Genomic DNA, 26465 nt, shown 5'->3' on the forward strand with positions numbered 1-26465 from the left:
TGCTTGTGACCGTTTGAAGAGTTTGTCTGATTTTTATTGGCAAAAAAAAAAACTGAGATAGACATATTTTATGAAGCTTTTGGAACCGGGGTCCTACCTCAATTCCCATGAATATGGCTGGTCGAAGGGTAATTGTTACCAAATCTTACTTAGTCTAGCTGCTACTAGCAAAATCGCAAGACACGTACGCGTACTCGTTAACTTCACATTTTGACTCTTGTCTTGATTTGTTTTCAAACAGGCTTCCACTGTTCACAAATTGCCCGGTCTGAAGTCATCCAAAGGACTATCAAAGGTGCGTTTATCTCCCAAATATTCGAAGTAAACAACTAAAAGCGAGTAAGTCTAAATATTAATTTACTTGCCACGAACCGCAATATATGTATGTGTAGACCAACAAAACCTGGGGCATGATTGTAAAGTGGAAGGAAAAACATTTCAGCTACCAAGACTGAAATTTGTTGTTGGACCATGACAAACTATTGAATAGTCCGAGGGATATGATTACTTTTGCAATGCATTTGTACACCAAAATATAATTTTCTGTTTTCTACAGACATAGATCTATTATTTGCTTGACATTGTAGGATGACGATGACGCATGGGATGCGACTGATGGCTTGGACGACGCTTTCCATTTGAAATCCGCTGCGGATCACCATCATCATCATCATCACCACCACCACCATCATCACCATCATCATCAACTGGACCTCTCAGAGGCTGTAAGAGAAGGATATAACTGGATGAATGATAAAAGCAGGCCTGTAGACAAGAGACAAGTCCTACTTAAGACAGAGACAGATCACATAGAACAATATATATAACTCTCATGTATACTTTGTGGTATCTTGTGATCTCTCTTTGGGATCATTCTAATCATTCCTTATCTATATATAAATTTTCTAATTCAATTTGGACAGGTCTTATGCCATCTTTCTCTCTCTCTCTCTCTCTTTCTGACCTTCTGACTTATCAAATTATCTGCCCTGGGTGATATTTTTTTTTATATTACATACATGTAATTTTGTTTTTTTTGATCTGTACTGATTTATATAGGAGCTGAAAGAGGAAATTACAAGAGTTCTCAATGCAAACAACCCACATGCTCCAAAAAATCTTGTTCGCTACAGCTTCAAGGTAGGGAAGTCATAACTCAGCACATACAATTACATAATACAATGTATATGCTACCATTGTTGCAAAATTATAGCCACTGTGAATCCAAATAAGGTATTTTAAGATTGTTGTATGAAAACAACTCTGCATGTTGGCTCTTTATAAAGACATTAAAATTAAATTGGTATTTTGCCAAAAAGTCTTTACTGTGATATTTACTTATTTAACGTCTTCTGAGCAGATAATTAAGATATTTTGGGGAAATCACTTAGTTCTATTGAAATTAATTTATTTTACTAACATTCATAATTTTTATTTGTCTATTTTAGGAACGTGTCTATAAGCCAGTGACTGCTGTGGATCACTTGGCTGTCCACTTTGCTTTGGAGGGGAACCTATTGCATAAAGAGTCTGATGAAGCTCGAAGACTTTCCATCTTTCAGCTACCTCCAGGTATGTCAGCTATTAAGAATCCTGGAGTTTTGATCTGGACAGTTAAAGGACATATAAAAAAAAGAAATTCTACTTTTTCTGTTTAATGATGTCCAGGCTTTTATTGTATTCCCCCCCTCCCCCTATCTGAAAAGTGACAAGGAACTTGAAAGAAAAAAAAGACTTGAGTGATCATTTTAATTAAGGAATATAGAAGTGAGTCATCAATGCACAACAGAATAACCACCCAAGATAAAAGCAGTGATAATGTTTTTTATATATAATCAGTTAATTATATGAATAACAAGAGATCAAGAAAAATCTTGTGTGAGGTTGGTAGCTTGTAGGAGTTAGCAAATCATACCTGGAGGATTTAAAAGCACTCTGCTGCAACCCGTCCGTCCGTCCGTCCGTCCGTCCGTCCATCCATCCATCCATTTTCTTACACCTTTATCCCTTAGTGGGGTCGGGAGGGTTGCTGGTGCCTATCTTCAGCTAATGTTCTGGGCAAACCCCGTCTGCCTGTAATTCAACTAACTACACTGATGCTGCACACGTGGTAGGTGGGAAAGTTATAAATGCAAAGAGGGCAGTCAAATGTTCTCTCAAAGAAAACAAAAACAACAGCTAAATTATGACACGGAAAAATGCTTGAATGATGTTTGGGCAGTTGTTGATTTATTTATTAATGCCTCTATCTGCAGGCATTTTGTACTCATAAAGGACATGTACTGTATAAACAAAAAAAAAACAAACATTGACTGCCTCTCTGTGGCAGTCATGGCATGATCTTTGGTGGGTTCTTATGCCACAGATTTGGGTTGCTGTAGTGCTGGGCGATAAATTGATTTTTTATGGATAAATCGTATTTGCCCATTGCGAAAGTGTAATTTTTGGGAAATCTGGATTTATTGTCACCATTTCATTCCTTGGGTTTTCGTAGTTCAGACCGATGTCAGCCCACCCAGGGCCCATTTTCTCATTTGAATACAAGACGTTTTGCATCCAGTCAACTCCCAGAAGGGGTGATTGAAATAGAAGTGAGTTTTTAAAAATATTTTCTGTTACTTATAATTATTATTATTTATAAAGTCGAAAGGGAGAAAATAAAAAAACAATTTAAAATTGGAAATTGAATTTGGTATTTCAGTCAATTTACAAGCCCACCGCCCCCTAAAAAAAAGTGTTAAATTGATCTCCGTTAAAAAAACTATAGAGATTATGTGTTGTTTTTGGAAGACTTTTGGCTTGTCTGGGCTTAACAATGTTTGTCCTTTTAAGAATGATAAGGTGTTTTTAACTTTAAGAGGGTTTTTGGAGCTTACGTTGTTTCTTTTTTTCCTGGTGTAGTGAATATTTGGAGCCACTAGATGCCACTATTAAGCTAACAAACAGTTTGCAGAATTACACAATGTACAGAGTGCATTTTGTTTGCTTTATGAACTATAAATTTAAGAATAAATATGTCATATTTGCCCAGGGATTGTACCAGTGGAGAGTAAAGTAGAATCACATGAGGATCACGCTGGAACCCCGGTAAAAATAAGAAAAAAATCTGTATTTAGGCACTTAAAAGTGATTTAAGACATTGTTGAAATACTGTAAATATTTGAGTAAATACTCAAGTTTGAATTGTGTAGATTGAACTTGAACCTCTGTCTGCTGATTTTCCACAATAGACTACACCTGTGGAGGATGGAGGCGAAAGTGAAGAAACTGGAGATGAGGACAAACCACGTAGTGCTTCCTCAAAACGTCGCAAGAGGGAGGCAAAAATTACAAATCAATTCAACTTCAGTGAAAGGGCAGGACAGACTCGCAATAATCCTTCAAGGGTATGAAAAAGCAGTAACTACTGTGTGTAGTTAACATATGCAATGTTTACAAAGTAGGCACTACAATATTGGTATTAACACACTTTGTCGTTGCTTATGTATTGATGTACTATGTATTAAGATAAAGAGGTTTTCCTTTTTCCTCAGGAAAGAAGCTGCCAGACTGAACCTCCTCCCCGCATCACCTTTTCTGACTCTGCTAATCAGGTACGTTGCACACTTGTGCTCTGGTGTGTTGTGAGTGGACTTATTTTCTCTTTGTGGGAAAAAGTGATTGGTTGACTTTAATAACTGACTGCTTGCAGTGGGAGATCTACGACGCATACTTGGAGAAACTGCAGAAGCAAGACTCAATTGAAAAGAAAAGGAAAAGCACAGTAGAGAAAAAAGAGGATTTTGACGTCAAGAAAAAGTCGTTGCTGGACAGTGGGGTAAAGTTTTTTTAAGCTTTCCTTCCTTAAATGTATCATTGTGTACATTCAATATATACAATTAAATTGTGCAGCCTACACATTACCAAACCAAAACTGATATATGCTAATTGGTTGACATAGTATTTCCGGAGACCCCAAAACTTTGCTGTGTTTCTATTACAGAGTGAGGATGTCACTCAAGTGGCCGAGGTAGCCAAGATCATTGAACGAATAGTCATCCAAAATACAATGGATGACATAGCACAAGGCATGATCGTTTATATGTAAAACACATTTTTTACAACACATGTTGCTCTGTGTTGTTCTCTAACTGCATTCCTTTTGTAACCTTCAGATTTTAAGTACTTTGAGGATGCCTCAGATGAGTTCAGAGACCAGGAGGGAACTCTTCTGCCTTTGTGGACGTTTCAGTATGAAAAAGCCAGGCATTTGTCTGTCACTGCCCTCTGCTGGTGTGTTGATTTATCAAATCTGTGAAACATAAAATCTGAATAATGGGGGGACTTGTAAAGTTTCGATTCCCTGTGAACTCTATCACATTTTGTCAGTATGCAACTTCTCCTGAGCCACCTTGAGTCTTTGGGCTGCTTTTCTGATTAATGTTTTGTTAATTTAGTGGATGCCCACCTCTGATATGGTGCAGTCATGCATTTTCATTTCAAAATGTTGAAGTCTGGATTTTATTCATGGATACCAGGGGGACTTAGTAAAGAGGACTATTAATACGTTTTCAGTTTTGTATGTCATTACTGTCACAAAAGAGAAGGATGACTGATAACTGATTATTATTCGATAGGAATAACAAATACCAGGACCTGTTTGCTGTGGGATTGGGATCATGTGAGTACTAACTGAAGTTGTTATAACATCTTTTATTGAATCATTTTTAAAAACTGATCCTTTCCAAATCGTCTTGGTTTTGTCTCTTTTGTGGCCAGATGACTTTGGTAAACAGGCGGGTGGCATGCTGCTCTTCTTCTCATTGAAGAACTCGGCTTTTCCGGAGCACATCTACCCCACGGCCTCTGGGATCCTCTGTCTGGACATCCATCCACAACTCTCGTATTTGGTGGCAGTGGGTTTCTACGATGGCTGTGTGGCTGTTTACAACTTGAAGGAGCAAACACGGGACCCTGTTTACAAGAGTACCGCAAGCACCGGAAAGCACACAGATCCTGTCTGGCAGGTGACATTAGGTTGGGGAGTTCACTGTTTATGTGTACAGTTAAATGTTGAAGTACTCAACTTGATTTTTTCATGCTCAGGTTAGTTTTTCAGTAGTTTTTTTTTTTTTTTTTCTTTAAAGAAATTTAGCTTCAAACAATCAGTGGTATTATTATAGTCAGGATTTTCCAGTGTATTTTAAGCCTGGCGGGCCACCAGGCTTTACTTGTGCCCCCACCAGGCTAAGTATTGCTTATCTTTTTTTAAGTCTTTTTAAAAATTTAGCATTTTTTCAGGCTTTATAGTTGATGTTCAGGTATCAATCTCTCAATATTTCAATAACACATAATTATGAAGTGATATTTCCAAATTTCCTGTCAACTTTAAACACTTTTCAACTCCAAAACACAACGGGCCGTTGAACAAATGACTACCCTAGCACCCAACCACCGGGCTTTGCAAGTTTTCTTGGGGGAAACTTGGTATAGTTATTTAGGTTTGGGATACATTTGAATAGAGACATATTTTTGCCAGTTTGAATGATGAAGATAATCCAAAACTTTCAGTCTGTTTATGTGTTTAGTCTTCTCACACAGACATCTTATATTCAGGTGCGCTGGCAAAACGATGACATGGACAACAACCACATGTTTTGTTCGGTGTCATCTGACGGCAGAGTCGTGACCTGGACACTCGTCAAGGTTTGTACAGTCAGAACATACTGCAAATGCAACTTGGTTATTTGAATCATTATTTCTTGCTTTTGTGTATTTCTTTCATTTTGCGATCATGAATTTGTGTGTTTTGTATCCGTACTGTAGGTTGCTTTCTAACTGTATATTTCTATGATTGCAGAATGAGCTAATGTCATCAGACATTATCAGACTGTCTGTGAAAGGTGCTCCATCCGATGGGTCAGAGGATTCACAGATGACTGCCGTCTGTAAGACTCCCTCACAGACCTTTATGAGAGTCTCTCTATGACAGTGTTTTCTCTTTGATTTATAAAATTAGTTTATTAAATGAGACTGACATCTGTGACAGTGTATATCTTTATGCCTCCTATGTGCAGCTCATGGTACTTCGCTCGACTTCCACAAACAGATTGATTATCTGTTCTTAGTTGGCACAGAAGAGGGGAAAATATATAAGGTATGTGTGAAGGATTTCAAGAGCTGATGTCGCTGAGTGACACTTCTAAAATTACATTAAGAATGTTGTTGATGTGATCCACTTCGACAGGCAGACCTCGAGGGAAAAAAAAGAAGTCACATCTTAATTTGACATACAGTAATAAGGCTATCTGAACTTATTCTCAAGCCAAAAAGAAGTTTATGTGTAAAACATGAATGAAAGTGAATTCCTTTTAAATGAGAATAAAGCATCATTCTCTAAATGTCACAAAGCCAGCGGTGGGCAGTATTTATCCAAAGTGCTACACGTGTGTTATGGTTGTAGAATCATTAACGCTAAACTCTAACTTTAAATATTATTTTTAATTAACTCCTGTTAACAGTAGTCCTTGGAGATGAGCGATAAAACGAAACATGCCATATTTGACCCACTTTAACCTTTTGGTATCTGTGTCAGTGGGCTGCATCTTAAAATTTTGCATAGAAATTCATTTCAACTCAGACACTATAAGACACATGTTTAAAAGATGTTTGATACCTTACAGTTCTACTAAGAAAGCAAAAAAGATTCAGGATCACCTCCGCTGCACTCGGCTCTTCTTGCTAACTTGTTGACAGACACTTCCCCGATATGTGTGAAATTAGATCCTCCTTCTGTCACATTGGCACGGACACCTAAGAGAGGACAGATTAACAATCTTTCGCAGAGCTGCAGGACAGCAGTCATTTTGACTGGGTTCGAAAATGCAGCAGCTGTGTCCACAACCTATTAGGTGTTTACCTAAGATTGTCTTGTTAATTTATCCCTGCAATCTAGCTCTTCTATTTTGTTGCTTTCACAATCCCTAAATCAAATTTGTAATAAAGCTCTCAGGTATATATTTCACTTTAAGTTTCAGTGCAGCAACATTTTTTACCAAATCACTTTCAGCAAGCACCATAGTGGAAGCATATACACAATAAATAACAGGAAAATCATTATACAGTTGTCTGCACAGAATAACAAATAAGGTTCACATGTCCCTGATGAAATACCACAAATTTAAGTAAAAAAGAATTATAAATCATTTCAATACTCTTTCTTATTGTAATGTGACACACATCCTGTAGAGGTTAACTAGAAAACAAGAATTAAAATATATGGGGGCGGGGGGAATTAATAAACTAAAGTAAAATGTAAAATCCTAGTTGAACTCTGTTTTCTTTTGAGTCTATCTATATGCCATATCTTGATTTGGTAACACTTGAATGAAGGCATTTCCATAAATGTCATTTTGTTAATGCTGTAGATGTTTTAAACCTCATTTTATTAAGATCTAATATGCAGACACCGAATGAGCTGAGTAACTTATTAAACGTCTTAAGAATATTGACTTCTTTTCACTTTGATTTCTGGGTAATAATCAGCTTTTTCCTTTTATTCTCTAGTGCTCCAAGACTTACTCCAGTCAGTTCCTGGAGACATATGATGCCCATCGTATGCCAGTGGACACTATTAAGTGGAACCACTTCCATCCCAGAATTTTTATTTCTTGCAGTTCAGACTGGAATGTCAAGATCTGGGACCACACCATCAAGTAAGAAACAGAAATTGAGACATTAGACTTTTCTTACAGCTATTAACCATAAAATAATAAACTTACCCTAATCAGCCAGCAGAACACATAACAGTCAAATGAACATCAGGAAGAACTGTATTTCAAGGAATCAAATTGTGAAGTCAAATTCTCTTAAGTCATGTTTGATATGTACGACATCTTTATAACAACTGACGTTAACATAGTTACTTGATTATGCTATACAGTATCACATTGTGCTCGGAAAGCATAATCTCCCCTAAAACTTTCACCTTACCTCATTTAACTTTAAATCTAATTTAAATAAGTATTCAATTCTTTGTAGCCTACTTCCTTTTAATCCTACCATTCCGGGATTACCGGGGCTGAAGCCTGCTGCAGCAATCAACTGGACAGTTAGCGAGCTTTTCCACTTGGCTAATCACCAGACTGTCACAGACGCCATTTATCAACACATATATCAACACTTGTCTGTGACACTGTTGTTTATGTGGTGCTAAGACACATGTCCACCAACACAAGAGCCAGCGTTCCATCTGTGTCTGCTGGCTTAGCTGAACTTTCCATTGAATAAAATAGGCAGCGCTGAACCTGTGGAAAGACTGTGTGTACGTGTTGTTCTGTGAAGTATTCGTGTTCGTTGGAAGAGGTTCGTTTTCACAGGAGATTGAAAGCTCTGGGAAGCAACATGACTGCTATAACGACTAGTGTTACAGTCTTTCTTTGAAACTCAGGGTTGAGCTGAAAGGAGTTGATTGATGTCAACATCGCATCCATTTAACGTCCAACGGACAAACCTGTTTTTATTGTCATTTTGATTAGTTGAAGAATATAAAATTTGATATATTTTATACATTGTCTTTTCATTTTGCCAATGAAAGATTGACACAAAAAATGTGTTAAACAATGCTATAACAATAATCTTAGCAACATTTTTAATGGTTTGTTTGCAAATAGTCAGACACACTCAGTGAAACACAATAGTAATTCCTCTGATCTTTCCGTGGTTTTGCAGTGTCTTTATGAGCTTCTTAGACTCATCGTGGATCAAACATAATTTTCTTGGCTCATTTGATTAACCCACACATCCTCCCACATTTTGACTGCGCAAGCAGCTTGACTGAATAATGATAGTAATCATTTGCTCATCATGAGAGACACTATTTCAAAGTGTGATCCTCAACATCCTAAAAATACAAAACTTAAGATTTCCTGAATTCAAACGCTTTCACTTCTCAGCTCACTGTGGAATTAAATACAACCAGACCTTATAAATAAAGGAATGAAGGAATGAATGTGGATCTCCTTGACGATTAGGCTTCAGTGCAAAAATAATGCAATGTTTCTGGGCCACGAGAGTTACAACAACGCGTCTTCCAAAACCAGTGAAAGAAGAATATATTATGATTATGATCAGTAGGTAAGTGATGCATATGCATTTGCCTTGTGCAGAGAAAAAACAATAGGAAAACTGAAAATGTCTCCATCTTCTTACGTGAGTATGAGTAGGTTTCTGCTTTATACCGTGGAGAGATTAGACTTTAGTTAGTTTGCCCTGAATTCCTCACACACAAACATAAGGTAGTTTTAAATAACATAAATAGCCTTTTTTGAGGGGGTATTTTATCTTTCAATATAAAAACATTCCACCTGACTGTGCAGAGGAAAGACAAGGAAATTTGTTGGGGGGTCTTTTTTTCCAGAAGCCACTTAATTTATAAATAGAGTTAACCTGTGTCCCGTTTATTTCTAGTACCAGTAAAGCTGTTCTGTGAAGGTCTCAGAAGTTTCTCAGAGAATGCTAGGAAATAAATAGCATTATGAAGACAAAGGAACGCTGTAAGAAGGTCAAGGGTGAAGTTGTGTAGAAGGTTGAGAGCACAACCTTCTGCAGCTACAGTATGCACTGCCTTTTGCACTCACGAAACGTGAGAAGGTTGAAGGAGTAACTTTAAGTGGCACTGTGCATGTTAGTGTGGTGGTAACTGTATCATATATAGGTCTGTCACACTGACAAATTTTGCTGGATGACAAATTGTTCTAGTAATTGTTGTGATAGAAAAAATAATGTTTTGAGACCATTTTCAAGTTATTTATTAATGGCACCAGCAAACACCGAAAACTGAATGATATTTTAAATATTAAAAAAACACAACCAAAAGCAATAAAAAAGGGCCATAAAAACCACACAAAGCCAAAACTATAAATAAATGAAATATGAACTCATTGTTTGGATTCAGAAATTAAAGTTTTGTATCTTTACAAAAAGCTATTTTAAAGTGTGATTTTTAACATTTTGACATAGTGTGTCTCATGTCTCTGAAAACAAAATTGCCCCTCAAAAATATTGACCATTGATTAATTGATTTATTGCCTGTTGCGACGGACTTAGACATGAGTCAAAGTAGTCAAAACTACCGGTTTGTTAGTGTAGCTATTTTTTTATATATATCTTTATTCTGGTCAGATATATTCCAAGCTTTTCAGCTTTGAAAAGCACATCCAGGTCATTTGCACACTGACCTGGATGTGCAAATGAAATGTTGTGCAAGACATTTTGATTGACATGCTGATATGTGTTTTTTAGGTAATGCATTTTGAGTCTTTCACTCTTTTATATATGTTTCTGGATTCTGGAACAAGAATTTGGTCATGTGGCAGGGCCTCCATTTTCACTTGGTGTTAGACTTGCTCCTGAGTGCATTCCCAAAAGGATTGTCAAATGTGTCAGTTCTCAGAAAATAAAATGCGTCTCTATATGTATATGATGAGCAACTTTGCCTGTGTTTTACTTTAGCTTTCCTCTTGTAATTGTTTCAGGACTCCAATGTTCACCTTCGACCTTGGCTCGCCTGTTGGAGATGTTTGCTGGGCTCCTTACTCCTCCACTATATTCGCGGCCGTGACAATAGACAGAAAGGTAAGGGCCTTTTTCAGTTCTCTCCTTTTCCTTTTTCAAAATGCAGCACGGTAAAATGAGCAGAACTTCTAATCGTTTTCTACCTTCAGAATTTAGAACATACAAAACATTCCTAGCCGACGATCCCCTGTTTAGAAGAAGCATGTCACCAGTTTTAGACCTTCATCAGCGCCTGAAGCGCGCTTGCCTCCGGGATTGCACAGATGCGGCAACACGCGTCCGCTGTGTATCAACGATAACTTGACATTTATTTGACTGAGCATGTGAAGCACCAAACAGCTATACGGTCTACCATCTGCCGCTCACTTTTTAATCTTCTTTATATATTGGATGAGTCTCGAATCAAAGTTAAGTAGCCTCGGGAAATCGAGTTGGTTCAGACTCTTATTTCATGTAACAAAGAAGCTTCCTAGTTATTGATTCCAGGCAAAAGTAATTTCAGCGGGTGTCGCGTTGCTTATCTTCACATATTTTTTCTGTATGGCTTCAAGCTGTCCCCATCTGTTGGTCCTCTCACTCTGCGCAACACTACATAAAAGTCAAGGTTGTTATGTCTGACACGTTTTTTGTGCAGTGCGCCAAGTGAAGTCGAGTGAGAATGACAGAGAGGAAATGAGAGCTGAGTAATATGAGAGACACCTTATGTGATACTTTGTGTGTTTATATCATGTCCTTCTCAACTGCCAGCATTTGGTCACCACAGGCACCAGCTGTGGCATAGGATGACTCGTTACACCACACAACCAACCTTTTGCCCTGCCTGAGACATGGAACCGGAGGATGTTTTCAGGACAATTGTCACCGCTCAGCATTTCTAGTGTATGCGGTAGAAATTTACCGGAAAATGAACCAGAATAGCAAGATGCTTTTTGGTTTATTAGAAGCTTTGGCAAGGAGGTTTTTTTGGAGCAACATTTCAAATTGGTTGAATCTTTGCAACCATACCTTACAACCATACCTCTCCGTCTCATATTTTATGTTAGCTTTAATTGTGAAGGATTACTTTGAAATGTATTGCAGTTCCACCTTGTTGTAGACTTTGGGGTGTGGCAAAAGCATACGTTTTAATAGCCATTTGAAATGGCTATGTTTTTAAGTTTGTGGAGTTAGTAGTTTGACAGGAAGAAAGGTGAGGAGAGAAGGGGAAGACATGCAGCACCGGATTGAAGGTTTATCCCTGTGTTCAGTTGTATTTTTTCAAATTCATCAAGACTGAGTACTTTATTTTATTCCGTTCAGATTAGAAGGAATGATATAAGACACACAGAACTCTCACATTTATTGACTGGCATGTTCTCCAGCGGTTTTGTTGCAGAACATTAATCAATTTCTGTGGCAACTCTCAAGTAGAGCTTTGATTGACTCATTTAAGTCGTGTGCTCCTCGATGCATGCATGCCAGTAATGACAACCTGGCTTTCAGTTACTTCTGCCATGCCACAAAATGTCAGAGGAACAACGGTGTGAGTGTGTGGGTTTGCGTGAGCTTGTGCACATGTGTTCACAAGGATAATGCATTGACTGGAGGCTGAGGTGCAAGAATGACACACAGTTGTGTGGCGCAAACAAATTCTCTCTGTCCCTGATCCTCCATCTGAGCCGCCTGTTTAGAAAAGTGTCTGGATGACATAATGAGAAAGTCTGGTCATCTCTGCTGGTGATTAGTCTTCAAGCTCTGTGTTTACTGTTTCTGGTGGATGTCGTCTCCACCTTGTCTGTAGGGACTGTCACACATATTTTTCAGTCTTTGTAGTTTCCTAGAAATGAGATGAGCAAATCCCAAAAGACAAGACAATGTACAAAGGGTATTATTTTTTTCAGAAAATCTGTTTTTATTTACATTTGAACAACAATGACAAGCTGAAAATGATTTATATCCTTCTCCAGTCTTGCTTTGCGTTGCAACAAACTGACACTTATACTCAGAGGCAATCTTTTAGCATTTTTAACCATTCGTCTTTTTTATAAGGTCCAAGTCACTGAGGTTAGAACGTCTCCTTGCCATAAAATTTAGCTCTTTCCAAAACTTAATTATCATAGTCAAGTGAGCACACTTGACTAGACCAATCAAAACATTAGTATCACATCCAGTCTTTATATGCTTACCTAAACCTACAAAGGGTACAGATCATTTTGACCCTACCCTCCAAAAGGCAACACTTTTGTCTCAAAGAAAATAGCAGTGTAAGCAATCAAAGGTAGTTAAAATACATATTATGTCAACCCAACTCTACATTGTAATTATATTTTTAATATATTTGTTTACATTCTTGGTGACTTATGATTTTTTTTTCCATGTACACATAATTGTGATCCTTAAGAGGAACATCTGTGATTTAATTGTACTATATACACTGTCTATAAAGTCTTTCTGTTTTAATCAGATTTGATAACTTGTAAAAAAAAAAAAAGAAAAAAAAAAAAAGATGACTTAGAAGAAAAGGAGTCCTCATTACATAGGATGATAGCGTAAATTAAATTCAGCCATATTCTCTGTTGAAAATGTGCATCAGTAATGGACTGGTCACTGTGTGGGTACAGTAGTTTTCTCCCCAGAGGCAGATGAGTTTCTACAGATTGGTTTCATAGACGTTCAGATCCAGGTTTTGGGTCTTTTCATAGCCCCGTTTCTCCTCTGTCTCCCTGCAACACAAGACAACAACGGACGCACTGATTGGTTGCTTGCTTGGATACTTTCACCTGCATTTTTAATGGAGTCAAAACACCCCAAAAATATTATTTTAATGCTCGTCCAAGAAAAACGATGCGATGTTAAGCAGTCAATCTAATCAAAGACATTGACTTTTTTGATCAACCAGCGAGTTAGAATTCTGCAGTATCATACAATACATTAATGCAGAGAGCCAAGTTGAACTTCAGCAAAAGAAAGATTACACTACAGTTTGCCAAAGTTAAAATTTAACACGCTCATATATCTCTGTTAATAAAAGGCGTTATCTCTTTGTGAGATTAGATTCAAGCCTCACTACATTTTGCTTAGTTATTAAAGTTTGCACTTAATTTTCGTCGGTTATACAATGCAAATTACATCAAATAAATCATTACAAAACAGCTATGCTGAGCCGCGGGACTCTACCACACAGTGTTGTGTTCAAGACCACCTTACCCGAGACCAAGACAAGACCAAGACCAGAGTGTATCAAGACCGAGACAAGACCAAGACTTTTGGGGTCCAAGACCAAGTCAAGACCAAGACCGAGGGGAGTCGAGACCGAGTCAAGACCAAGACCAGCGGCCCGCGCTACATGACACAATAAGATGTAAAATATGATCGAAATTGCTTCTCAAAATAATCTGAAAGATCCATATTACCATAAAACACCTAGATATTAAATACTTAATACATTTTACTAATATTAAATATTCCATTTATGTGCTAAAAAGTGTGATGGTCTCGTGCCATCCCTAAAAACATAACACCCTTGGCATTTGCCCATATTGCTCATATAAGAAGCCACCACTGTCTGCACCATTAAACATAGCAATTGAGGCAATGCCCTGACGGTAAATAACGCTCAACCATGAACACTGACCAAGGAGCAACAAGCAAGAAGTAACCAAACAGAAGGCGCTCATAGTGACTGTTTTCACTCTCTGTCCTAGTACATGAAGCCAGGTAGTCTGACACCATGGCAGACATTGCAGCTGCCACTTTGAACAAAAACAATCAAAGAGCAATGTGCATGCTCTGCGTGCTCTTTCGTTCTTGTGTTTTAGTTATTTGTTAATTTAAATATTAACGTACATAATAAAATAAAATAATGATGCAGTGTACACAGAGCATTACAAGAACAAAGAACGGGTGTTCTGTCAGGTCAGATCACGGTGTTCTGTCAGATCAGCATACGTTGTCAGATAGTCATACGTTTAGCTCAGACATGCATACGCTGTCATTACCATATGATTTTATTTAATCAGCAACATAGAATCATGACGTAGATCATCATACACTTGGTTATTAACAGTTGTATGGCATCCAGCTGCAGCCAGACCTGCTTTAAACACACTTTGAAACCACGACAACGCATGTATATCCATCTAGTTATCACATTATGTCATATTATAAACAATTTAATTACTTATTTTCGTCATAACTTGTTGCGTATACTGACAACTACACTGACGGTCGGACTTAATGCGCATGCACTGGCATGGTACTCACTGCATGTATGCTATTCTGACAGCGTATGGCTATGTCATAGAACACCGGCTATATCTGTCAGACACATCATTACCATAAGATTTAATTTAATCAACAACATAGAATCATGACGTAGATCGTCATACACTTTGTTATTAACAGTTGTATGGCATCCTGACTTAGCGGTTAAGTGAGTTTTACACGGGTGTGTGTTGTAGCTGACTCCAGCTGCAGCCAGACCCTGCTTTAAATACACTTTGAAACCATGACAACACATGTATATCTATATAGTTATCATTGAAAACAATTTAATGACTTAAGTTCATCATAACTTGCTGCGTATGGTGAACTGACAACTCCTCTGACAGTCGGATTTCTTAATGCTTAATGCATGTATGCTATCCTGACAGCGTATGGCTATCTGATAGAACAACGGCTCTCAGTGAGTGACACTCCAGTCCTATCTAATAAGTAAAGAGCCGTGGAGAAGAATCGACTGTTTCTGAATGTCACCTCACTATATTGCAGACTTTTGGACATAGCGTTGTCCCATATATGCGACAAGTCAGTCAACACCTCCGCACAATAATTCAGCACAGTGAGTGATAACATATTTCATCACAATGCTTATGTGTCTCTGTACAGCTAGCTTTGCTAACATCACGTTAACAGAGCTTACCTTCTTTGAGCTACTTTTCTAAGTGACGAAAAAAGTTAGACGTTGTCTCCACCGTCTGTGAAAATGAAGCGCTACTGAGTTAGCTGTGGCCATCGGATTTCTTACTATTTATGCAGCGCTATTATATTACTGACGATTAGACAAACATTTTCTGCCGCTGAGAGAAAACCACTGCGCATGTCCTGGAGGTGTGCGAGTGAAAGGTGGGGAGGGGAGGAGGAGGGAGAGTGAAAGGTGGGGAGGGTGGGGGGAGTAACAGAAACACGTAGTTGCTTGGATTTTAATTGGTGCATTTTGCATCCACTGAAAACAAAGATGTTAACAAATAAAGTGGACAGTATGCTGTACGTTTAGTGATATTTTCACAGTTGCGGTCTTGACTGGTCTTGAAATAAAATGCCGAGTCCTCAGCGCCCGAGACCGAGACAAGACCGAGACCAAATGCGGTCGAGTCCGAGACGAGACCGAGACCATCAAAAAATGGTCTTAAGATCGGTCTTAAGACCAAGACCAACTTCGAGTACCACAACACTGCTACCACAATATGATTACGATTTTTGGTAGTCAGAAAGAAAAGTGCTCAACAGTTGAATCTGAAACATATGTTAAATAGAAAATGTTGTGTTAGATGCAGAAAACCAACAAAAATAGGTTTCAGTGACAGCAGATGTTCACATTTTCACAGATGAAATATCTCGACTTTTCAGAAACAATTTTCTCTATCTGGATCTAGAGCGCCTTCACACGTCTGAGGTAGAGCCTCAGAACGCTTCGCAGTGAGGAAACATTCTGAATTTTCTGTAAAATCTTGTCTTTACAAATATCCTTCTAACATCAGGACATGATTTTTTAAAAAGTCTCAAAGAAATTGATTACAGTGCAACACCGTCAGTGTTTGAGAAAAAACTAACTGTGATTTACAAACCTTCTTATACTTAGTAGTTTTTTTCCAATCAGGAGAATAAAGACAAGGACCAGGAAGCCAACGACAGCTGACACACCAATCAACCAAGGCTGAAGGGTCTTTTTCGTTGCTCTTACTGCTGATGAGATAAATTCATATAAATCCATTTGTAAAATCATGAAGAAAACTGAATATTTTACTCAACTTTACTGTTTAGTAAAGTTCATAAGCTACACCAATTGACTTATTAAATGTTTTATTTAAAAGATAATTATCACAGCACAATTCATTCTTGATCTCCTAGCAGTGCTAAAACAATCTTCAAGAGGCCGAAATGTTTACTCGCGTGTCAAGATTCGGAGTTAATTGTAAAAAAAAAAAAAAAAAACTGTTTTACCATTTTGAGCTGAGCAGCCGGTAGCACACAGGAGCACACAAAACGCAAGCAAGTTCATCCCAAACATGGTCGACCCGCAGATGTTTTAACCCGAGCGACCAACACAGAACGTTCAGCTCAACTCAGCTGCCGAGAAACAGGCACACGACGTATGTCGTCTCTCTGTCACTGCATAACCGTGTTGTAATCACAGGTCAGAGTCCACAGCAGAATTATCTTAGGGATCTGGGTGTGTTATCAGTTTTAATAGCCATAAACACTTTTTAATCACCTCTTCTTTTCCTGCATTCTCCTTGCGTCATGTGGGGACCACAGAAATGCAGCACCTGAAGTTTGCCAGAGCATAAGATAGATACATTTAATTTTAAAATTGATGTATTAATTACTTATTTTATTGATGCAATTTGTTTTATTATGCGTGCAGGGCTGGAGTGTGGAATAATGCTATTGCATTATCAGTTCCCATGACTCAGCATTTCCCTTCCTTCTCAAATGTACCAGCCTACCAAGAATTGCATCCATGCATGACTCTGTGATTGTGTTGCAGATTCTGAGTGTTTGTTTGCTCCAGGTTGGCTCTGTCGAGTTGATGTGATCTCAGCGTGGGCTTTTTCTGATAGTACCAGACTCCAGTAGGATGTTTTCAATATTTATGGCTAAAATCCAGGTTGTTTTGCGTTACAGTGTTCCAAAACTGTTATAAAGGTAGACGCAAACAAGTATTTACAACAGCAGGTAAAGAGCCAGACTTTTGTTACCTATAAAAATGGGACTGGATAAATTAAAAATATCACTTTTGCTTGCCTGCGGTCGGAATGCAGGATTCTGATGGACTCCAACCAAAGAGAGTGAATTCTGAGTTTTTATTAACATTCATTTTTGCTAAAGGAGACTTTTACAAGTGTACACACGTATGTAACTCAATTGCTACAGTATAGTTATTTTTCTACATTTTCATTGTGAAATGTATGTTTGTTTATTAGCTGGAATGTAAAACGGAGATTTCACCTTTAGGTTACAAGTTTTGAAATGACTTGTGGCCTCATTTTTGAATTTCAGCGACTTTTAGTCGACTGTAGTTTTTATTTCCACCGCATGTTACTGGATGTGTTGGCTGGAATAATGAGGTTGTACTTGTATATTACTCAAGAGCGTACTTTTGGTAGCACTGTGACCTAGTGTGATGAGGCAGTATCATCACTCTGCCTCATCACTCGGATGGTTTAACTTTAATGGCTTCTGAAAGTTAAGTGGACAAGAATTTGTTCTTGTGTGGACTGGCTGCATGACATGTCTGGTTCTTGGATCCATTAAGGGAGGCATTTTTGATCATCTCCACTTGAAAGAGGAGCCTAAATAATAAATCGTTGTACTCCCCTACACTCTCCCAAAGATGTAGTTCTGGATGGCCAGCTGTTCAAATTAAGAGAATCCAGGCAACAGATGTATTTGGTTGATACTTTTGAATCTCATGATTAAGTTGTTGTCATTTGAGGCTTTTTCTGTCTAAAAAAAACCATAATAAATAAACGCAGCCAAATGTCCAAATAAAATGACTTTCTGCAATCCTCATAATGTGCCACACAGTAACTCATACATCTGTGTAATCACTGAGAATTACAGAAAACGTACACTGCGGACAAAGAGCTGCTTGGCACGGTTCTAAGCAGCTGGCAACTCACTCCAGATAAAATTCAAAAAGCAGGCAGGAAGTTAAGCTTTATGGCCGTAGGACGTTGCAGGTGACCTGTCCAGAGTGTTCTCCGCCCTCGCCTAATGAGAGCTGCAGATAGGCGCCATTCAGCAAAGATTAGCAGGGACAGATGGATAACGGAGTGGTAGTTACATAAACAAGGAATTTCCTTTGTTAGAAACAAATAACAGTGCAGTGCTTCATTGTCTTTGCATACTGAGAAAGTCTAAAAAACATATATCTTTTCTTAGAGCTACAAGACTCTGGCACAAAGCTTCTCTTTAAGGTTCTTGGGAGGGAGCATTTTAAGACCTGTAATTTGTAGTTTTATGCTAATGTGAGCCAAGGTAATTATAAATTCAGTGAAGTAAACTGACTGCTCCAAGTGGCTTTGTGAATTACAAATGCAGTCATATTGCACTGCAATTACTCATGACTAATGTTGCATTAGTCTCTAGATTTGAACGTCAAAAAGCACTGTTGTTAATAGCTGCACTGATAAGAGGTTAGAGAAAGTCATACTTGGTTGGAGTCTGATGATTAGTTACAAACAAGGATTCTTGGCGTGAACACTTGTATGCTGTGTGAACTTCACCAGCACGGTAATCTTTCTGATAAAGAATTGTAGGATCTGCTTTGTAGTAGATTCATTTGATATAATCAGATTATCAAAATACATGATGAAAATTGTGACATGATGTCCGGTAGATAAGGATGCCTAGGAACTTTGAAAACATCATGACAGTCCCAACATGCCAACAAATATGGAGAGTTAAGACTCAGAATTATGAGTCCCAGGCACTTTGGACTTTTATAGGTTTTGTCAGTTCGCAAAAACAAAGCTCCGTGTGGTTTTAATGTCTTTTTATGTCGCAAACTAACGAAAAAGTGGTTCGTAATTCTGAAGTAGGAGGAAAAGGTTGCGTGGTTTCTGAAATTTTCTACCAATAATAACATGAAAAGTATAATGGTACACATGGTAGGGGAATATATTACCACAAGGCACAAGGAAGATGGTCAGGAATTGACGGGAAGGAGATACAGATTAATCCTGCTGAAGAACCATTTTTGAAAGGCAGTGTACTCTTCTTGTCTCCACATCAGCAAAGTACAAGTTTTTCTGTGTTTTAAGATCTTTCTTTTAGACATTGTTGTCACTAAATACCAACACATTTGATGAGGGGGTAAAAAAGTGAAACAAGCGTTATAACGACTCATCTTTCTCAGGTTCACGTCTTTGACCTGAGTATCAACAAATTTGAAGGTATCTGCCATCAGATAGTGGTTGCCAAAAAGACCAGGCTGACTCACATTGAATTTAATCCCATCCATCCGATCATCATTGTGGGGGATGACCGGGGCACTGTGACCAGCCTCAAGCTCTCCCCGAACCTCCGCAAGAAGCCCAAGGTGAGTAAAATCAATAAATCTCATTTGCTCCACCGCTCTTGAGCAGTGCAATGGTACAGTGGTAACAGTGTAGCTGCATATCCAGGAAAGCGCTGCCTGCTACATAGGGTTTTTATGATTATTTATTGTTGGAAAATGCAAAAGATACTCATATTAGTTTTGCATTGCTTGTGGAATTTCTGCACACATTAGTTTTTATCAAATAGCAAATATGGAAACAGTCTGGATTTCTTTATGTATATTTAATATAGTACAAGACGACAACTTGATTCAGTTCAGCAAATTGCTAATTTAATCTTTTTATAGCATGCTGATTAAAAAAAAATCTCAGTTATTCATAAGTTATCAATATTGCAATGGTTTTGTCAAATGTTGTCGAAAGTGTGCAAATAGTGTCATCACCTGCCAACTTAATTATCTTAAAAATATGTTACTTGCTGCCATGAACAGAGAGTAAATCGTCTTGGCTCGTACAAATGTTTGCAGAAAGTCATGTCTCATTTCACCTGCTGTGTTGACGCTCAGAGCAAAAGATGTTCATCAAACTTGCATAATTATATTGACTGTGCTGCCAAGAACAATCAGCTACAGCAATGATTGGCAAATCTGAAAAGTTGTTAACAAGTCAAACCGATAAGCCAGACCGTCCCACAGGCTGCTCAAAACGGGGTCTACTTAAACGGACGTGGAAACCAATAAGAGCTGCAGCTGCCTCGACCCCGATTCTGATTTAATCTCGCTATGGAATAATCTCCCCGTCGCGTTACAGAGTTATCTGAATCGCTGTTTCTCTTGTTTACAGAACGAATGCCAATTTGAATAAATTAAAGAAAAAACAATTTGGTCAGTGGCGTATAATAGCATAGCAAAATGTAGCCGGGCTGAAAAACAAAGTGCCACTTTAATCTTCCTCTGCTAGATGAGTCCCTGAAGCCTCTCTTAAGCTGAGAAGTAATCACATCAGTCCTTCTGAACACAGGAGGAAAGCAAATGGCACACTGAGTCACAACACTTTAATCAGAGCCCATTAACAGTTAGCTCTGCCGCGCTTCCGCTTTTCCTTTGTGTTGTTTGCATCAGTGCGTGTAAACTTTAATGACTAGAGAGAAGCATTCATTGCATTCATTTTCACAACACACTTCACTGCACATTGTATTACGCAGACTCCTCCAAACATCCTGTTTTAACCACACAATTATATGAACACAACTTGACGCACACCGCACGCGCACATACACAGTTCTTCTTCTCCTGCAATCTCTGACTTTGCACCTTACAAGTCCATTAGTGATATAATTGCACAGTTCAGCATCACTGACAGTGCTTAGAGCATTTTAAAGGCCAATGTGGCAAAAAAAAAAAAAAAAAAACAAGCATCAGCCGCAAAAAATAACATTTAGCAAATAGTATTGATTGGGTAGCCTGCACAGACCAAGATGGTGAGCACAGACCGACATTAAGGCACAGTTCTCAGTTCTTATTATAACCTGTCATATTTTTTATACTCAATCTGAAATGAGTTTCCAATTATCCGTATTGGTAAGTTTAAAATATAGAGAACTGTGATCACAGCTGCGTTGTCACGTTCTGGCTGATGCTGTTATTTTGCACATGTAGCCGCCTTGGCCTGAAGGTCTGTGATGTTTTTATGGGGGATTAGAGCATGTTGTCACGTGTCCACTGATATAATTTAGTAACTCAAAACAACATGCATTTTACTTTAGCCACGTGACTTTATTGGTGGCACAGCCAAAGCAAAAGCAGCATTATAGCGCAACTATTGATATTCTGTGAGTGTTATTTGTCTGAATCTCTGTAGAAATATCCGAAAATGAGCAGGAACCACACAGGCAAGTTCGGAAAAGACGTTCTTCTCTTTAGAAAATACACTATTCCTGTTCAAAGTCTTTGACTGTTTTGGTCTTCTTAAGTCAAAGTCCAGCTCAGGATCAGGCCCCTGTAATTGCAAAAGAGCTTTAGCGGGCCTGTTAAACATTGTCTTGTGCTGGGATCACTTTTAACAATAAGGTAATAAAGTTGAGCCGTAACTGTTTGCTTCGCAACATTGTCCAAAAGCTGACTTTGCAGCAGATTAAAAATTCAGATGGAAAGGGTCTGTTATACAATTATAATAATTGCATCATTAAATTATTCCTTCTAAAATATATTATACTTAACACATTTTAACCTTATTTTATATATATATATATATATATATATATATATATATATATACACAGCTCTGCAAAAAAAAGTTAAGAGGTCACTTAAAATGATCAGTTTCTCTGATTTTACTTTTTGTAGGTATATATTTGAGTAACAAACATGTGTTGAACTATCGACAACATATCTCCGAAACTGCAAGCAAAAGTTTAGTATTTATTTGCGGAATAAATACTAAACTTATTTAGTATTTGTTCTAAATAAGTTTAGAATTTTGACCTTATTTTGAGAAATGGTCAAAATAAGGAAAAAGATGCAGCGCTCTCAGACCTCAAATAATGCAAAGAAAATAAGTTCATATTCATTTAGAAACAACAAAACTAATGTTTTAACTCAGGAAGAGTTCAGAGATCAATGTTTGGTGGAATAACCAGGTGGTTTTCAGTGGGGTTCATTGCAGTGGGCTCTTAGTTTTTCGCAGAGCTGTACATGTTTCATTCTGTCTTTGTGTTCACCACTGGGTTTCCTTTACTTCTTGGTAAGAAGAAGAACTTAATTGTTGGTTCTTGTTTGTTTGTTTGTTTTTTGTTTTTTATGTGTTTAGAGCAAGAAGGGCCAGGAGCTGCCCAAGGGTTCCGAAGCAGAGGTATTAAAGATGGACAGGCTGCTCGCCCTGCTGAGAGAACCAGAGCTAGACTGAAGTCACCCCGACTCCACTTCAGTTCAGCCAATGTGGCTTCTCATATGGTGGCTTTTTTTTTTTTTTTATCTGTTTGCAGCAAATAAAATGAACATGTTGCGATCTGTGTATTTGACCAAATGTTCTCTTAGAGTCTTACTTGATGAAATTGAAATGAGAGCTGCGCGGCTTTCTGAATGCCCCAAATTCCTTTTTTTTTTTTTTCTTTTAATACTTTTGATATATTAAGTAGACACAAGTACCCTCAGTGAAAGTTGTAAGAGGAATGCTTGTCACTGTGTTATGTTGTGTTCAGTTTTATCACCTGGATTTTCTGGGAACTGAGGACAGTTATTGTTGCTGTTCTGCAAAAGGATTCCTGTCTCGTTTGGACATGATTTCAGATGCGTAGCGTTTCTCAATAAGAAGACCAATTTGCATCTGAGGCGTCTGGGAAACAACCTTGTTGTAAGTCATTTAGAGTCCTGCAAATGTCCATGCAACCTTAACTCCCCAAGGAAACATTGACATGTCGGAAATGCTATTGTGTGCTTCTTTATTACTCGTCTCTTCACAAGTTATGTAAGCAATATTGACACTGACGCATCTCCATAAAATGTGGTTTTTGTTGGGGGGTTTTTTGTTGTTGTTTTTTGCCATGAAAAGCTGAGACATGTTTTTGTTTCATATAGAAAATGTCAAAAAAAAAGGCAGAGTTCAACTGATTTGAGTCATTTGTTGTTTTTCTTGATATTTGTTTAACTGATCCTTCAGTCTGTCTTACCTGAAAATGCTGCATGTGTTTTCATGTAATTTGTTGACAATAAACATATTAAAACTGTTTAACAAAACAGACTGGATTGAGTAGATTTCAGAGTTGATATGAATCTCTAATTGCGTTGGGATTAGAGTTGTTCCAACCGTAAAAAAATAAAATAAAATAAAAAAAAAACAACTTTAGCTTTTTCGTACAAATTTCTTAGACTCTTTGAGTGGGATTTTTGCATTGACCGAAAGTTTTCGCTCCTTTTCCACAGTTTTTTTTTTATTTGCATTTTACAGGCTTTGCTTCATTCTGCTGCTTCTGGCTGTTACTTAAATTTCAGAGACCTCTGACTGACGACTGTAGCTGAATGACATGTATGAGTCTCAGTACTGTCTTAACATCCTGCTGCTCCTCACTGCTGCTACCCTGGGCAGCAGTGATGATTCTCCACAGTAACATGTCCTGAGCTGGATAACACCATCGGTTGTTTTCAAGCACTGCTAATCCACCTCATTTGCTTTTTGCTGCTTCTTTATAAATGTATGTGTGGTTAGAAAGCTGGGCATAGAGACATTGGACTCTGGGATATGATCATGGCCCATTATGATCAATGAAAGAGATGGTTTGAACTTCCTCTTTCTCTCTCTGCTCTTTGGTTCTGCTATTCATCCACGAAGCTTCCTTTTCAACTCCTCTGAGCTTCGGGGTCATAGTTAAGGTATTATTTGAGCTTTAGAGAAGCTAATTAGCTGCTCTCAGTTGTTAAAAAAAAAACTCTTGTTGCCTCGGTTACATGTGATAATTGTCTGAAAGTATAAAAGTAAGAACAAAATCCTTCCAGCGGCACAGCATCAAAGATCAGAGGAAATAATGCTCCAATCATTCAATGACCAAAAAAAAAAAAAATGAACTAAAGTCAACAAAAACAACAAATCTGAACTAGTGTTACAAAGTTACTCGAACATGCTGCCACAATCAGCGGCGCTATTCTAGAATCTCTTCTAAGAATATCTTTTCTTGAGCACCACACTGAGTTTTCTGTCTTTTCCGGTCCAACAGAGCACCTTGGATGTACACAAATCTGCAGCAAATGCTTGACACTGACATGTACTAAGATATGTCAGTGTAAAAAAAAAAAAAAATCACTTATACATGTTGGAAACAGTACAACCAGGCTGCAGGGGAGTCATTGTTTCATACAGTAATAATCCACTAAATAAAGGAAGGCGGAGCGTTGCAAGACATACATCGACGTAGAAGATTGCGTTACTCGTGGAGCAGAGCCAGACAGCTTATCTTGGCTCGTACACGCCGTCTTGGGCACCGGTCCAGAGACGATCTGGAAGCTTTTTTTATTCTCCAGTCTGCAGGGAGGAAACATCTTGCTTTGAAACATCTTTATTTTGTCTATCTCGTAATTCTTCCCCATCTTCATAATCTGATCGTTCAGTGAAGTTGCACCCAGGAGCTCTGATGTTTCCACGGTGATCCGAACTCCCTCAGCTTTTCTCTGCCACCGGGAGCCTTTCTGCCCTTCATGTCCTCCAGCATGATTCATTCATTAACAGGTCCACAAGTTTAGAATAAGATGCTCGCTTTTGTCTTCTTCTTGCAGATACTTGGCAGAGATGTGAACAAAGCTGCTGTTATTAATTCACACTAGTTTTGTCAATGAGAAGCATATGCTGGATGCTTATTAAAAGAACTAAAACTGCATGAATCACATCGAAGAGATCGTTCAAGTCCTTGGAGAGAGTTCTGTGTAAATGTTACAGTCACTTAAAATCTTATTTGCACTCTAACGCTCTGTCAAGTTTGCATTGGGCGATTATTTTGCAGGCGCCAATGATTATTTACGTTGGGAATAGGAGCTGGTGCACTACCAGAAATCTTCCTATTCTGAGAACAGAATATGTGAAGCATTTCCAGTCAGAGTGTTTGGTATAAAAATAGTTTGTTGTTTTTTTGTTTTTTTTTGTACTATCAGGTGGTTACTGAGTGGAAATGCTTTGCATAAGGAGAGCCCAAAGTGCGATTCAAGAGCCACTGGTGGTTCTCTGGATGATTTTGTGTAGCCCCCAGCTGCTAGTTCAAGTATGACATAAATTTGGCCTGCCAGCACAGGAGGTTTATGCAAATGGACTTTTTTTTTTGTTTGTCGTTATTCTTTCTGACGATATTTTCACTGATGTGAATGCGTTCAAAAAAACAGAGGAAAGTAAATATAGGGAAGCTAATACCCTCTTGAAGTGGAAAAACAAAGTGTCAATTTTATATCGACTTGTTGTCATAATTTTCACAATTAAGAGGACTACAAATATTTACTGGGTAGAGCGAAGACTTATTGCGTACAGAGACTGCAGGGCAATAGCAGATCTACCAGAGTGGCTTTGGATGGAAATTGTAAGGCCCCCTTTCGAAGAACCACTTTTGCTCAAAGTGCTCTGTCGGTGAGAGGATCTGCAGTTTGGAACTCACTTCCTGTTCATTTAAAGTCTATAACCAGTTTTAGTACATTCAAAAATCAAACAAAACTCTGGTTATGTCAAAAACAGAACTGTACCCATTTTTGATGTTTTACATTTTTCTGTTTGTATACATTATGTTGTGCTATTTTCAATCACTTCAATTTTTAGTTACTTTTTAAAAGCCCATCTAGGAACAAGTGCTGCGAATTAGCTGTTGCTATTGCACAATGATGCAAACCTGGGACTGCTGTTTTATTCAGTTTGTCTATGTCGATGTGTGTCTGTCCCTATCAAATACACTTTATAATAATAATCCGGAGTTTCGACTCTTCAAAAAAATGCTTAACTATCTCTATATGATTATTTTGGGGAATACTTCAATTTTAGAAAAATAAAAAATAAGAAAAAAGAAAGTCAGACAGCATTTCAATCAGTTTATTTTTAATAGGTGCAGCCTTGATATCAGGAAAGTCTCCAGAGGATTGGTTCATATAATAGTCTTTAAACGGTGCTACATGCTTTGTTACATGG

General features: G+C 38.0%; 1 protein-coding gene across 1 annotated transcript; it reads left to right on the top strand.

Annotated features, from left to right (window-relative positions):
* The first annotated feature begins 113 nt into the window (after positions 1-113).
* On the top strand, positions 114-25034 carry dnai1.2 (dynein, axonemal, intermediate chain 1, paralog 2). The gene is made up of 20 exons (XM_014982381.2): positions 114-128; positions 242-295; positions 588-725; positions 1060-1140; positions 1449-1572; positions 3032-3087; positions 3231-3386; positions 3534-3593; positions 3692-3817; positions 3983-4067; positions 4155-4272; positions 4617-4660; positions 4759-5006; positions 5596-5685; positions 5840-5927; positions 6057-6136; positions 7546-7694; positions 10515-10614; positions 19676-19858; positions 22626-25034. Exons 1-20 carry the CDS (start codon positions 114-116, stop codon positions 22719-22721), a joined length of 2091 nt encoding a protein of 696 aa, XP_014837867.2. The 3' UTR covers positions 22722-25034.
* The last annotated feature ends 1431 nt before the right edge of the window (positions 25035-26465 follow it).

The sequence above is a fragment of the Poecilia mexicana genome, unplaced genomic scaffold (genome assembly GCF_051168715.1).
Source record: "Poecilia mexicana isolate PSO_F unplaced genomic scaffold, ASM5116871v1 scaffold_5, whole genome shotgun sequence".
In the NCBI taxonomy this organism is placed as follows: Eukaryota; Metazoa; Chordata; class Actinopteri; order Cyprinodontiformes; family Poeciliidae; genus Poecilia; species Poecilia mexicana.